The sequence below is a fragment of the Dermacentor silvarum genome, chromosome 8, assembly GCF_013339745.2.
Source record: "Dermacentor silvarum isolate Dsil-2018 chromosome 8, BIME_Dsil_1.4, whole genome shotgun sequence".
Lineage (NCBI taxonomy): Eukaryota > Metazoa > Arthropoda > Arachnida > Ixodida > Ixodidae > Dermacentor > Dermacentor silvarum.
Genome location: NC_051161.1, coordinates 48,606,070 through 48,622,392, shown reverse-complemented (window position 1 = coordinate 48,622,392; position 16,323 = coordinate 48,606,070). Strand labels below are relative to the sequence as shown.

General features: G+C 43.2%; 1 protein-coding gene across 1 annotated transcript in view; it reads right to left on the bottom strand.

Annotated features, from left to right (window-relative positions):
- Positions 1-671: 671 nt before the first annotated feature.
- The window catches only part of LOC119461168 (pre-rRNA-processing protein TSR1 homolog), a 45,710-nt gene continuing 30,058 nt past the window's right edge, over positions 672-16,323 (bottom strand). Inside the window, 14 exon segments of the mRNA XM_037722389.2 lie at positions 672-890; positions 1,874-1,948; positions 2,172-2,312; positions 2,943-3,045; positions 6,415-6,623; positions 7,467-7,518; positions 8,096-8,227; positions 8,229-8,238; positions 9,503-9,595; positions 10,062-10,126; positions 11,687-11,919; positions 13,533-13,680; positions 14,296-14,454; positions 16,102-16,258. Of these exon segments, the coding sequence (XP_037578317.1) occupies positions 697-890; positions 1,874-1,948; positions 2,172-2,312; positions 2,943-3,045; positions 6,415-6,623; positions 7,467-7,518; positions 8,096-8,227; positions 8,229-8,238; positions 9,503-9,595; positions 10,062-10,126; positions 11,687-11,919; positions 13,533-13,680; positions 14,296-14,454; positions 16,102-16,258 (1,771 nt within the window). The 3' untranslated portion in view covers positions 672-696.

Below are 16,323 nucleotides of genomic sequence, written 5' to 3'. Positions count from 1 at the left end.
GTATTGAAAAGAATGTCTCCGATGAAGACGCAGGTCTTGTGTTGCTGCCGTACTACGAAGGAAGCACGAGGCCTTCACCGCTGCGAGCGCTAATCTGTTACGAGATGAAAATTGCAGCTCCCCATTGCTTTTGTGCTAAATAGAAACAAAATTTGTTCAGTATGTAAATGTGTGCCGATTTGGAAATTTGTTTATTGTTTTGTTTTTGATAGCCTCACTAATTTGACATTCGATTAATTCAGACATTGTTTTTCGGTCCCGTGAAATCCGATATAATGAGCTTTTACTGTATCGCCGTGGCCGTTTTGCCAAACTGCCACTTTCAGTTTCTTAGGTCAGAAACACAGAAGAGTAACAAACAATCAGTTTAGACTGGTAAAGCGTTCTCAAGAATGTCTATTTTTTATTAACTTGGCAGCAAAATGCTCATTATTACTGCAGGAAATGGAGGCCAAATTTTCTATTCCTTGAACGTCACGCTGAAAACTCCTCAGCGTTGGTACATCAGCATGACGTTCTTGGATTGTGCAATGTGCTTTCAAAAAGAGAGGGAGAAAAAATAAATAAATCTCAGAGTCTTTTTCGTTAGTACAAGTGGAGCCTCGACGGTGAAGTTAAGAGACATGGCCTTTTTTGTATGACGAGGCTCAACATAAAGTGTGCACCCACAGTTCAAGCAAACAACAAATTTACATTTTAATCCATCAGGCTGAGTCCTTTGCACTCTTTGCCATCGGCCGTAGAGTCGTGCTCCTCATAGTAGGGGACAGGCTTGTCCACTTCGGGGTCGTACGTCCACTTAGGGAACATGCGTTTGTAGAGATGCATCAGCACTGTGTCCTGTGACTTCAACTGGCCGTTGAACACGCACTTCATGTGCCCGTGCGTACCTGCAAAGAAGCGCGTTCGATCATGCCAGCCGCTCTCGTGAAAGGGAAAGTGGGTTGAAATGCTAACTGCGGTAATTGTAGCCAGTAGACAAATATGCATGCAGAAAAATTGGCTGACAGGTGTCACTGTAACATTTGCATGGCTGGAAGATTAGGTGGTAGCTGTCACTGCGTTTTTCTTACAATTAAAGTTTGATTCACCGATGAAGTTTAACATCCCGAAATGACACAGTGACTATGAGAGATGCCACAGTGAAGAGCTCTTGATCAATTTTGATCGCTTGGGGTTCTTAACACGCACCTACTGCTCCGTATACGAGTGTCTTTGCATTTCGTCACCATCAGATTCAATGCAAGGTTAAGAAAGGTTAGTTGTTGACAGGTTATGTTGTCTTAGTGAACTCTTTTGAGTCCATGCAAAAGCACAAATGCAAACATGTATAGAAAGGTTAAGTGACAGGTGTCACTGTGACATCTGTACAGCAAGTTTTCATAGTAGGAGTAGTTGAATATGGGAGATAAAGTTGTTCATGCCGTCGATGTTCTTGCAATGTGCAGAATGAACACGAAGACACACATATAGTTGAAAAATATGTGCACAAAGAGTGCCTATGCATGTTTCTTGCCTCTCTCTCTCTCTCTTTTTTTTTTCACTGATGAAATGTGTTTCCGGGATAACATGCACATGAATTTCTCTGCACATTGAATGAAATGGGAAGATCGAGTACACTTATGTTCAAAGATTAGAATTCCACAGAAATTGGAAATGTAGACATGCAGCAAGATCCTACAGAGAGAGCCCGTACAGGTTGCTTGAAAAACAAACTTTATAGCAAACTTCCAGACACAAAGAACTCCTTTTGTTCCAGTTTGCTCCAATTACAAGGATGGGAAACATTCCCAGTTTTAATGCTTGCAATCAATCAATCAATCAATCAATCAATCAAATAAAAGGCTGCAAGAAAGGATAAAGGAGAACATACCAAGCGGCTCCTTGATGTGTCCCCTCCTTCCGTACTTTGTCTTCAGTTCCACAGGCTTGAACCACATTATATCATCTGTTGTAAAAAAGAAAATAACAATAAGAAAAAAAAAAAAAACAGCACGCTGGTATTCTCCTCATATGCTCCTCCTCCCCTCCCCCCCCTCCAAAAACAAGTTTTCGCAAGACCTGACAGATTCGTTTCAAGAAGGCACAAACTTGCACTACTGTCCAAATACTACAAGCAAGCATAAATACAAGTAAGGTAACAAAGCATGAAAGCCCCGCAATCAACTCACCCCTGTTGAAGAACATGTAACGAACTACAGCAGACTTGCGGTTGATCTTGAAAGGGTGGCCGCTCAGGACAGCTCGTTTGATGACAACGCGGTCTGGATTGGCGCCCAGCACAGCACCCGACCCAACCAGCCTATGCTGACCTACGAAGGATTAGACAAGTATGTGAACGGGACATATTTAGAAGAATCCACTCCAGCCCACTGCAAGAATAAATGCATGAATGACCTGCATCATAACTTTGTAAAACAACGGGTACCCTGAAACTCGAAATATTACACCAGTCATTCATGTTTAGTTCCCACAATGCATAATGCTTTGTGAGTAGGTTTTATATGCAAATTTGGAGAAGTATATTTTGAAACTAGGTAGTACCAGTCTAATAATTCCTACTAAGTTGACATGCTTTCAGCACTGAATGGCTTCAATTCCGCAACTGCGATGTGCGCCCTAAGGTAAATAATTAGAAGTGCCTTTTAATAAATACTATTACATTACATTAATACTATATAGCCCATCATTAATATCTAAGGCAGGAAGCTGGGCTAGTTGGTGTGAGGAGTTGCAATTATGTCACACCATTTGTTATCACCATACATTTACTGACGTCACCCAGCACAAATAATGTGTCGGTAAATAAATTGCCTGTTCATCTCCATTGAACTGCTTTCACGAAATATTAAAAGGTTTTGCTCAAACCCTTGGTACATATTTCATCTGGCATTCTTTCGCTACGCTTTCACTCAATGTTGATGCTTAGGATAAATAAATACCATTATCGTCCTCAATGAACACCACTGCTGAGACGGGTGGGAAGACGATGGGTGCAAACATTGTTGCAACTGACACTGTGTCGCTTCGCAGGAACCTTTCGTACTGCAAAGAAATTGGATAAGGAAGAGTTATTAATACAACTGCGTACCTTTTAATACTTCACAAAAACACTTGATTAACTGCAAGACACACTATGTGCAAAAATAAACCTCTCCACTGTTATTTTTATTGTCTGCGGAGGAGTTTCTACTGCAGTAAAACAGATGCCAACACAATAAGCATTCACATGTCATTTACCGCTAACTTAATTACGGTGTTGCCTGCAGGTTTCAAAACAAAAGCATATGCATCAATTGCCTCCATACCGAGAAAAATTAGACATATTGGCGTAATTATGACATAAATTGCATAGTAGTAGCTAATATGCTATTATGTAAGCGAAGATAGCTACTATATGCTATAAATGAAGACGAGCAGGCTAACTTTGCAATATGTACTGCCTTAATATAATAATTAGGACACAAATTGCATATTAGGAGTTCATAAGATATTAAGGCCCAACCCCATGCACGTGATATTCAAGCGACAGCGACAAGCGACGCGACAGGCACACCCTGTCGCGCTTTCGCGTCGCGGCGTGGAGCAACCACATGAACGCGACATCGCAAAAAAGAGTAGCGGCGAATTTACATTGTTATGCGAACAAATATTATCGTGCGCGCGTAAAGAAATATCAATTCTATCAGAAGGTCAATGTTTTATCTAGACCTAGCTAAAATATGCTATCATCCCCAGCGAAAATTCGTCCCATGCATCCCCAGTGGAACTCCCTCCCATGCCACCAGCGTAAGGTGCCGTGGCGCCATCTGTTGAGTAAAACTTAAAACACTTTCTCAGCTCTCGGTGGCGTCTCAGGCCTAACAAAACAAAACAACCGATCTCAATAATAACGACAAGAGAGCGCCGATACTTAGTCTTCAGCTAGCGATGAGGTGAAGCGATAACTGATTGTACTATTTATTTTTTGCTGTCACAGCAGAGAGCAAGTTGCAAGAGCGAATTCAGATCGAAGCGGGCAGACTGATTGCTGCCATGTTGTTGTGCAATCGCTGTCCCCAGCGGATGTCGTCGCGCTGACTTCCGGGCGACAAGCGATATTTTCTGGCTGGCCAGAAACCAGCGACACGACCTGCGACAGCGACGGATAACCCTCCGCGACGGCAAAACCTGTCGCTCGTCGCCGTCGCTTGTCGCTCAAAAATCGCGTGCATGCGATTGGGCCTTTATGATTGACAAACTGTGGAACCAATCAATGAAGACCAACAGCCTTCTGAATTGTGCTGTTGCTGCTAGCATTCTAATCGGTCAGAACAAAACAAACAATTTACATGAATTAGCTGCCATACTTCGCAATTAAAACAATCATTAGATTCTATTCATTCTAATAGGTCAGAACAAGACAAACAATTTACGTAATTGGCTGCTGTATTTTGCAACAATTATTTTCACTAGTATTTTTGAGACGGAATTGAATACAAATTGATTCAAATATACAATCCTTTTTAATCACTGCATAATGAGTAGTTGTTCTCACGATTAGTATAAGACGATCTTCAGATCCTAGTACGTATATACAGAATGTTAGCAAGTTTCCATCAATAGATTGCATGTTATGAAGTGTTCATTAAAAGCACAAATGGAGCATTAGGAGCAAATTAGCAGTTCATTTGCATACTTAAGACTAATTGGTGAGTGGGCATAATGGTGGTTTAGCCGGAACTTTCTCAGCAACATAACTTGCTTGGCTATGTAACTTCCCATCTTTTATGTCTGTTACGTCTGCCATGATTAAATGTGTCGCACCACTGCTCCAATGGTTCTGCACAATTGACGATTAAAAATGTTTGAAAACTATTAGAAAAATATTCCCATTTATGAATAGTGACTAGTATTTGTTTTGAAGATAGAATCGAATAGAGCAACATTCTATATTCGTTACACGAAAGTTTCGAATACTCGCACACCCCCTAATGAGACTCCCTTCATTTCTTATCGTCTGTGCGGCTGAGTAATACTATGCAATCTCGGTGATAATGGTGGCATGCCAGCACGAGAGCCAATGCCAAAAGTGTAAAAAAAAAGCACAATGCTTTGATTCTGCTGTTTTGCTGTTGCTCAAATTTTGCAGCAAGATCGCATTTTATGGTCATGATCCTTCGCTGTATCACTCCGCACTGTTACTAGCCTGATTTTTACAGAAAACAAAACTGCAAAGTTGCCTTTGTCTGCACTGCTTGTAGTGCCCACGTTGCAGGTCCAGTCAGGGCCCCACCCTCCGAGCAATAGAAACCAATATCGAAGGCCATGTTTTGCCATACTGCAAGCGCAGGAACTGTGACGTCATAGCCACCGTCTTTCGGACATCATTATGGAGAAAGGCCCAGACAAAGGCAACTTTGCGCGTTACTTTTTTTCTTGATAAACCAGGCACATAACAATGCCAAGTGTTATGCTGAACAATCGAGACCACAAAATATGATCTTGCTGCGCATGCAAGAGATTGTATTCACATATGTCTTTCATTCATACATGAAGCACCATTTTTTGGTCGTAAAGGTGAGCGGAGAGAGAAGTATCTCTAGCCTTCAAAATGTTGTTAGCCATATATGAAGCGGAGTACAGTCGACTCCCTTTAGATCAACCTTGGTCACTTTGCCTTTTTGCTTAATTTGAATGCACTGGTAAGTCCCAGCAAGAACCATACATTGCTATGGAAGGAAAATCTTTTGAGTTCGAATGCGAAAGGCAGTGTTTAAACATGTCAGTGCTATTCACCACATGCTGGTTGAGCCGGGCTTCCAGAGCAACAAGAAAAAAAGACATTGCAGACTATTTCAAGCAATAAAAAAGACCCGAGTTCATTCATTTTGCAATTTTTTGTTAATTCGACGTTTGAGATAATTTGACGAAATCTTGCGGTCCCGGAAGAGTTGAATTAATGGAAGCTGACTGTTTAGACAACACCTGCTGCATATTGCCACCAGCAGTAGTGGGTACAGTGCTAAGAGGCAGGCACGGACAAGAAGGAAGAAGTGCGCGTGCTTCTCCGCCCGCTCCTTAGCCAGCCCCCAGCGCCGTGTTTTTTTCAGGAGCCGCTACCCTCAATAAACGTCGCGTCGCCAGTTCTCTCACAAGGCACGTGACAAAGTGGTGGAGGTGCGGGGTAAGGAAGAGGACAGGTTGACCGGAGGGTAAGGGAAAAAATGCTTGACGTCACATCACCCTCAAGCATGTGCTCCGAACAGCCTCTGCGTGTATAATGCGGAGTGTGTGACTGAGGCTACTCGGATGACAAGAAAGAAAACTTGAGGACCTATATATAAATGCTTTGCATTAAGAAAAGTTTTCGCATCTTGCTCTGGCACATTAGCACAGACATCAGAGAGGGGTTGAAAGGAACAGCAAGCTCACTTTTTGCTTGTCCCCATTGGTGTGTGCCGAGAAGATGGGGCAGGCAGAGAAGCGGCGGTAGCCAATGTGGAACACAAGCCTCTCCTTGGACTTTATGGGGTCAGTGTAGCCAGGGTGTCGCTTGATGGCTACGTTCAGCACGGACATCTTCTGCTCGTGCGGCAGCAGACCAAACAGCACCAGGGGATCCCCTTGTGTCTGGAACGCATCTTTTAGCACAACAGCAGGTCAGTGACAGCAGTGGCAGTGTCAGAAAGAGTTGGCATTATTGAGTGTTTTTTTACTTGACATGAACCTCTCACATGAACCTCTCACCAATGTGGTGCTGTGGATTGGAACACAAATTTTTCGTCTCTGTCACACAAGAATAAACTAAATAAGGAGGCTTGTGCCCACCAACATAATCAGATAGAAAAAGAAAAAAAAAAGATCCTATAACACTGCTAGCATTGCTCAAATGAATGAAATTTGCAATGATATTGCACGTATACAACGTTCTCGTGCCTCCATAACAAAAAAGTCAGCATTCATCACCCCAAGTTCAGGCTGGCCCGCCCCCATGTCACCCCTAAATTTAGGTTAGCCCACTTCCATATCACCCCCAAATTTAGGTTGACTGACTCCCAAATTCAAGTTGGCCCACCCCACGTATCTTCTATGGAGCCCTATGTATTTTTATGGGAAAGGTGTCACACTTTTTGCGTTACAGACAAGATTTTGCACAATTTTGCCACCAAAATTGCTGGGGTGCTCGTCAAAAAATGCTCTTCAATAAAAGAGTGCACAGTTTCTGATGGCCTGCCCTGTAGTGGATTTCGGAATACGGGGTATGAGTTGAGTACATAGTTAAACTACTGGAAAACAAGAAAGAGCGGTTTAAGCCACACCCGAAAGCTTGAAGGGCCTCATGTGGCCCAAATGCTGTGCATATGAGAACTCTGCTCTATAACATCACACAGTGCTATAAAGAAACATACAATCTCTTCTAGGTCTTTCTATATGCAAGGAGAAATCGCAAGAACATGGTCAACTAGTGACACTCTGATGCTTACCATAAACAGTTTGTGGAACATTGGCGATGTGTATGGTGACGTACCATCCAGGCTGCAAAAGTGAACAGATTTTGTCATTTGTAAAGAGAAAAATGTCTGCTTCTTTCTGCTTATCACACAGAGGCAGGTTAATTCCAGCCCAATTTATTTTTAGAGCAGCGGCCTATTTAGCAAATAGATAATAATAATAATAGAAGATAATTCATCAAATTACTATGTGCACCCACTAGCACAATCCAAACGAAACAAGGTGGTCACATTGTCAATCACATTTTTGTTATGCACAAGAATGAGCTGATGCAAAAGGCGTAGTAGTGCTCAATCCACAAACAGGAAAATGTCATCGTCAACGACGAAAGAACCAATGAAAGAACCAGTCAAATTATTGCGCACAGGGCCATCTTAGCACTTCTGGCTAATTTGCCCTGAAGATTAAGTGCAGTATCGTACACAGGAGTTAAAAGACTCAGGCAATGAGTCACCATTACAAGTTGAAAGCTACATGTGTGCAAGAGGTTCAGAGAGGTAGCTAAGAAATGGCATCTCTGAATTCCTGTCGTATACCACGCAAATAAGACTGAACAGGTAGACGGGAGGATACAGGCTTATATAAGAGACAGCACACGCACCATGGCACCTTCCTTTTCTTCAGACATGACCCGCTTCTTGGTCCTGGCAAAGTTCTCAAACTGGAACACACGGGCATAGTCGAGAGGAAGGTTCTCTTTGGGATCCCAAGGCGATGAGTGAAAACTCTTCAAATCCCCGATACCTGCATGGCACACACCAGCACGATCAGGAGTTGCAAAACTGTGCGCTACGTAATCCACAAAAATGTGCAACTTGCAAACACAGTGAAGGGTATTCTCTACACTAACAGTCAAAGGCATAATGCAATGCAACAGCACTGGCTATTGCCACAGCAAGTCGAGTTTGACCACATGGCCATCAAATACATAGCACTAAGGTTAGTAATGATAATTGAACTGCTTTCACATCCCAAGGTCACAGTTTGACTATTGAAGTATGATATACTGGGGTCCTTTAAGGTAAAGAACCTAGGGTTCTATAAGTGAATAACAGTGGTCTAAATAGGAATGTTGCTGGCAGTGGCATAGCCAGGAGATGACACACTAGGTACGTACCCCACCCCAGAAATTGTTGTGTTAGTATGCAACCTTCCAAGCTCTCCTCCCCCTTTCCATCCCTGGTAAAGTGGGTGCCCCCCCCCCCCCCCCCCCCCCCCGAACCGCCTCCAAAAATTTCTGGCTACTACACCATTGGTTGCTGGAGCCAACGTTTTAACAAGGGGATTTTCTCTATGTCAGGGCCCTGTGTCTAAAGTCCTCTAGTTGAAATGTTAACTCAAGCGACACTTCTTGTTTGACCATTGTCATTCACTTCAAGCCTGAATCTTCCTGTAAACTTCTGCCCTGCTAGGGTTTTTTAATGTGCACGTACATGTAAGTACAAGAAACTTTCTGAATTCCATAAGAACACTCAAGCAGTGGCTACTATTCAGACTGGAATGTGACCACAGTAGCAGGGGATGAAACCGACAGCCTTGTGCTTAGCAGCACAACTCCATCACCACTCAGCTGTTATGACAGTGATGTAAGTGTACCAGACAACTACAACAACAAAAAAATATAATCAGTAATAACTTAGCATAACTAATTTGAAAGCTAATTGCCTTATGCGTTCGCTAGACATTGTAAACTATGACTGGCCAATCACTGTGCAACACATAACCAGAACAGATGAAGAAAGCTAATTCAACAGTGATATTACAGGATATATAAATTACAAAAGCGGATCCAATGAAATAACTTTTATTTAGAGGGTCTTAATGTGTGCAAAGACCATGGTGCAGATAGGAAACATGTACTGCTCTGTACTTGCGCTGAAAGAACAGCACAACATTACAAAACGCTAGCTTTCTGTCGAAGAGAAAAGAGACAAACTTAAATATGCGGGGAAGACCTGAATAACTTTTTCTGAAGTCTGTAATGCATCAAGAAGTCGCAACGCCTCACCTTGCAAACCTTGTTCGTGCAGGTCGGTCGAGGGGAGTGTCGATTTCATCAGGAAACATTTGGTCCAGGCGCTCCTCCCTGAACCTCACAAGACTAAACAAAAAAGAAGTTTCTGTGAGGCCAACAACACTGCTTTCAAACTACAAACAACAGTTTTACATGGGGCTTTAGATAGTGCAGCGATATACCAATTTATATAAGATCCCATGCTCCAATCAAGTGCTTTAATATATATATCAAGCTTTAAAAGAATAAGACAAGCTTTATATATTAAACAACTAAAAAATGTACTATACTAGACGCTGAAAATTAAATCTGAACCCTGTATTAAGGCTATCACAAGATTACATGCACAGTGTGACATTGTGAAGTACAATTTATCATGTCTGCTATGTTACAAGCAATACAGACAAAAGCTCACCAAAGTGAGTTCAAAACATCACTTTAACATCCTTATTAAAATATATTAGTGTAAATAAGCTTTTGAGGAATGTGCCGAATGAGATAGTGGAAAGAAGGCATAATAATAACAAGAAAGTGGCAGAGAAGTCTCTCTTACCTAGCTTTTTCCTCTTCTAAGTCAAGATGGTTGTCATAGCCCTCCTTTCCTCCGGCAATGGAGATCTGAAATACACTTTATCTCATGTAGAATGCCATGAGCAAATGTACCGTCAAAACTGAGCAGCTAAGACTCACTGCTTCCATTTAAGGCAGCCAGAATAATAAAGAAATAGTCCAATATGGTGCAAGAGGTTTTCTTTAGCAACAAAGAAAGAATACTAAAATGCCTGCCGCATAAAGAAATTGCTTTATTGTTGCCATTTAGAAGTGTTTGCTCATGTCCAGTGAAGGGCATCGTACAAAATCAAGGGCTTGCAGCACTCTGCTAGCAAGCTCACAACAGGCTGATAAGCCAAGCAATTGCCGAGAACGCAAGAGCACAGTTTGAAGCCGAATAAGGATTGATGCTAGAGCAAATTGGCTTAGCATGGTTGCGAGAAATATGCGTGTGTTGTTTGTTTCCAACTATTTCCTGCAATTGAAACTGCGAGCCTGAGGGCTTGATGACGCAGCATGTGCTGTAAGCTGGATGGGTAATTATTTATGCGAAAGCATCACATCACCCATCAAACAAAACGCCGGCGTACGTAGTTTGTAGCAGCGAAACGGCACTTAAATTCCCACTGGCTGCAATGCCATGTCACGAGCACGCCTCGAGGGGGCAGAGTGGGTGAAACGGAACACTTGCTGCTGTGACAGCGCGCCAGGTGTTGCGTGAGCGAAAGTGGACGTCGCCGCGACGGCACGCCACCAGTGCGCCTCGATGAAGCATATACGGCACCACAGGCTGCTGTTGTTGCTTGCTAACTCGGGCAGCACGTACCACTATGGAGTCTGAAGCATCTACATTGCCGGCGGCTGCAAACTCGGCAGTAGCGAAACGTGGCCGTCCACGCCAGTAGACCGCAGACGAAGTAAGGGAGCAGAAGAATGCAGCAAAACGAGCGAAGAGGCAGGCAGCATTGTCAACTCTCCCAACATGCAGCGTGTGCAACGTGCTAGGAGACAGCATGAAGCCATTCCAAAGCGTGAGGCAGTAGCAAAGCGGCTTAAGCGGCAAGAGGACAAAGCCCTTCGACAACGCGTTCAACGAGCTACCTAATAGCAATTACAGTTGAACGCCTCTACAACGAAATGACCTGTATAATAAAGGAATAATTCTGTCCCAGTTCTACTCTGAGTGGTGCAGTAGGCAATCTTTAAAACGAAGTAACCTGTATAACGAATGATTTCAGAGGCCCCAAGCACTTCATTATAAAGGTGTTCAACTGCACAATGAAGTAACTGAGGATCCCTTTCAACTTCACTACAGTGAGATTTCACTGTGCACATTCAGTAATGCACAAAGCTTAAGTGACCGAGGTTTTGTTTACTACCAGATCATGGTGAATAAAGCTTTTTGCTGGGCTAGTTCATTCATACACTGAAGGCGCAACAAAGGCAAGGGCGAGAAGGGTGAGGCATGGACTGGCAAAAACTTTCAACTGTTTTTATCTGACAGAATGAAACAGCTGAAAGCGTCTGCCAGTTTGTGCCTTACCTTTCTTGTACGTCTTTGTCTATGTTGTGGTGCATCTGTCCTTCAGCAGTTACTGTTCATGCAGTGTGGAGCCCCCAACCTACCGATTCAGTGTCATCAGCAATAGTCGCATTGTCAGTGTCCGACACTTCCTCGTCATCCCTGTCCATTGGTTCAAAGCCTCTAGCTCCCTCCTCTTCATCCCCGCTTTCGGAGCCAGAGTCGGACTCCTCTCCACCACTCCCTTCATCCACGATCCAGCAGGCCTGGTACTCGGATGTGCCCTTGGGGACCTTCTTTACCACTTTCTTTCTCGACTCTGCCTCGGACTGTGTGGCTGGAGGATGAGGAATTGTGGTCACATAAAGAGGAAGCAAGAGCACGTGTAGACATCAGGCTCGAAGCGAAAATGGCATTACGTTCTTAACCATGCAATTTGTACTGCAGTCAAACCCACTGATAATGATACCGGTTTTAATAAAACAATATATTAGATATAACAATGAGCAGCCAATGCACCACCAATTTTTGTTTGTGTTCTATGGTAAAATAAACTGCTTACTACAATATTCCCATGCCGCATTATTGGCTATAACAGTTAAATCTGGCTAATAATATAGTACAGTACATATACATATAGAAAGATGAGAAGCACAACTTTGCGGTTATGTTTGGTTTATTTGCCCAACAGTTTCGGTCGGCGGACCGACCTTTTTCAAGGGCTACAGTAAATTCTCACGACACAGACTCTTCCTATAGTATGAAGGCAGACAGAAAAGAAAAAAAAAAGAAAAAAAAAGAAATGAAAGAAAACTAAGCGAGGAAAAAAAAAGAGAGGTGAAGAAAAAAGAAAATGAGGGAGACAGCCAGGGGCCAAAGAGTTTACTCGTTGGTAACAGGGTTGTTCACCGCGCATTCACGGAGTTGCTCCCCTAATCACTAGCAGTGTTCAGGTCTTTGGCACGTCCCCCAAGACGAGTGTCACGGTGTCAGGAAGTGAGAGCCATAAGAAAAGGAATTTGTTACGCATGCTTTTACATGGTAGATGAACACGCAAGGCATTTTATAGTGTTCTAATTAAAGGTGTTGCAAGATGAGTAGAATGTGTAAAAAAAAATATACGAATAAAATTTTAAAAAATAATAAAAGTCAGTAAAAATAAAATAATACTAGCTGAATCGGTAGTCCATCCCATCATGTGAATCCAGCTTACGAGATGGCAGCACAGCCACTGCAAGTGCTCTCTTCGCACAAAGCCGTGATCCTATAATGGGAGCCTGTGGATCCTCTGCGCGAGTTTCCATGCAGATAATTTCATGCTTCGTGCAGCTGTTCGTGCAGCATAAAAGAAGCCACTTCTTTTATGGGTCAATAACAAGGTCAGAATAAAGCCATATCCATTCAACAGACACTACCCACGCCTCTTTCATTACCAGCATGACAGAAGCAAGCACTGCTGAACCACATAGAGATAAAACATAATGCAAGCATTTCTGGGTTATTGTTTTATTTATGCCTCTAAAACGAGCACATTTCAAGCTCGAACTTAGCTGTAGCATAGATGTGTTACATCTAGCCTGCAGCTGCAGTTACAAATGCAGCTGACAAGAATTCCTACTAGGCTGAATAATACTACAATGAATCAAATCAAATTATGCGGCTTAATGTTCCAAAATACCATATGGGCTATGAGACCGTAAGTTGCGGGCTATTAATATAATTTCAACCACGGGCGGTTCTTTAATGGGCACCTAAGTATACAAGCGCTTATTTAAAAAAAATTTATTATTATTCTGCCCTCATTGGAATGCAGCTGCAGTGATTGTGAGTCAAACCTGTGACCTTGTGCTCAGCAGCTGAGTGCCACGGCCACTGAGTTGCTGCTGCAGTTAATACCATGGTGGTCGAACACAATATATCAACGCACTTCTGGTCTGCTTCAGCACTCACATTCAGCTTCTGCCAGCTCTTCTGGTGTTGGCCAAGTCTGCTCGGCGTCCATGTCATCCGGCACGTTTTCGGACTGCAATGACTCTTGCTTGAGAGGGTCTGCCTTTTCCAGCAGCTTGGGGGTCAGGTCTGCCATTTCCACTGACTTCTGCAAAGATCAGTACGAGCTTTATTTTTTACTGGTGGTTGTCAATATACCACCGCATTGGGATGCTGCTACCATGCTACCCGGGCGAAATTCTGAACAAAAGTACTGTTGCGAGCTAACAGACCCCCCCAGGTTTGTTTCAAACTGCGACTTGATGTAGCACTTGACGTAACAATTCACATTAATTCTTGTTTAAAATGTAGTTATTTTTCTGAAGCAGACCGTCAAGAAGAAACAATGAGATCTTTGCGAGCTGATGCAATAATGTAGGTCAAAAATGTAAGGGGGGGTGGTGAAGGGATGTTACTTTGGCACAAGAGGATAAATGTGCAAGGCACAAAATCGTCCGCAAGGTAAAGTGCTACAGGAGCAAGTGCATCAACACTTCAACTTTTGACGGACACCTTAACATTAAAGAAACACATTCGTACAACACAGAAATACTAAGTATATATTCACAGAGAGGAGGCAAGAAGTCAAACATGTTGAAACCTCGCATTTCTATTCTGCTCTGTGCAAGTCATAGGATAAACCGTGAAACATGCAATATCTGCCTGACCTAACGCTGACAGTAGAGTGACCAATCTTAAAAGGTCTATGCTGGTAGTCACTTACAGAAGTGTCCCGAGACTTCAGAATGAGCCCATGAGGGTCGTCAGGTGCATCAATCTGTGTCATCTGGAAGTCTCCGTGTCCCGGGATGTGTATAAGCGAGTTCACGCTGAGTGGCTTTCCCCTGATGTATCCGGAAACCTTGAGTGTTCCCACCAGGTTCTGAAAAGCAGGATGTGCAGAGTAACGTCTCCATACTTTTTGTAGCTGTACGCTCTGGTATAAAGGGGCACTAAAGGTAAATAGCCATCATATATGAACTACAATTCAACACCTCAAGTAACACTCTAATGCCCAGGGTCACAATTTCGCTTCAAAGGCAAAGATTTGATATATAGCGATAGGAAAATGTTAGACAACTACAAAATTAAGGGTCGTAGATTTATAAGCCGAATAAATTGTAGTTAACGTTTGCTTACTACCGCATTCATTAGTATATAGGACGAGCATTTTTTAAAAAAATGTTACCCAGAATGAACTACATATTCCTCTACGTTCATGACCAAATAATTTTGACATATCTGTGAACAAAGCTAGCAAAAGTACTGGGCTAACCAGGAATTCCTCCGTCACACCTGCCGGATCTGTTAGCAGAGATTATCCAGACTGGCCGAGGTAAAAGTTATTTGAAGCGCCCTTTCGCCCGAAAAGTTTGAGCAGGAAAAGTGCTGTCAAAGTGCGCGTGCCGGGATGCGATAGCTAGGAAACACCACTGCACCAATTGTCGCATTGGTAAACAACTTGCAGAGGCCGCGGGGTGGCTGACGATCTATAACCACACTATTTTGGACGAACCTTAAGATTAGTTTATAAGCGCTCACTAACAAGATACTATCTGCCGGGAATGCTCTGGGAAATTGTGAAGTTGTTCATAATGCTGAAACTTCAAAACCTCGAATTAATTAAATTCAGATTTTAACAAAGTTTTTCACTGCAAGTACAACTTCGATATAACGAGGTTCGACTGTATAAGGGTCGACTTATTTTAGTGGTAGATCAATCTGCAAGTAAATATGATAGTTAAATTAACAAGCCTGGGGTCCCACACCTACAGGCAAATGTGAACAGATCTCCATCATTGACCACGGTCATTGTGTTACAGTGTTGGCATGACGAAGAGCGGTAGCAGTGGTGAGCGAACGCTTCATGCTGCCTCTCGCAGCATTTGAAACTTGAGATTACACGACCTCCAACACTACGTGCGCGAGAACACAGCGCACAAGAATCCACCATCCATCTTGGCTCGCCTAGTCTTTGGAGCTGCCGCATATTATCTCAAAGATCTGGTGCATGGGACTGGGCTCAGTTGCGCCATGCGCTGCCATGATCGGGCTAGAAGATAAGACCTGTGCTCACCTGCCCCCCTTCCTCCTTAGCACGCACTTGATCACGTTACCGCGCGCCTCAGCCGCCATCCTTCTCGGCTCATTCTCGCATGCTTTCCCTTGTACCTACAGCACGTGGTGTGTGGGCCTCGATAGGATCAGTGTAGCATTGCATGTAAAAGACATAGACAAAAGAAGGAACACGGTTGACACACGTCGTGTAAACCGTGTCTATGCTGGTCCATGCTGGTCCTTCTTTTGTTCATAATTTTTATGCGCAATGCTACATGTTCTTAATGGAAAACCAACAAGCCCAAGTGGAAACCATACTCAATAGGATCTCATTGCGTTTCGACTTTTGGACAACTGACAATGACAGAAATTTGCCTGGAGCGTCGCTACAATTGCTATCGCAATAAACATCATGAAAAAAAGTTAACAAATCCAAAATTAAATGGCCCTCATTAAGAGCATGTTTATTTACCTGGTTTTCGTGGGGGCAGAATTCAATGCTCTCTGCAAGCATGTGCGGCCGTGAATCTCTGTAGCTTATCGGTCGCCGCTTCTGATCAGCGATCTGTCTCAGCAGCAGCAGCCCGTCTTCCTTTTTGTCCACTGCACGAAGCTTCTCTCCAGGAAACCTACGACAGACACAGGGCCACAACTTGTGAATAATTCACGGATACCAAGGAGGAAAGCAACCACT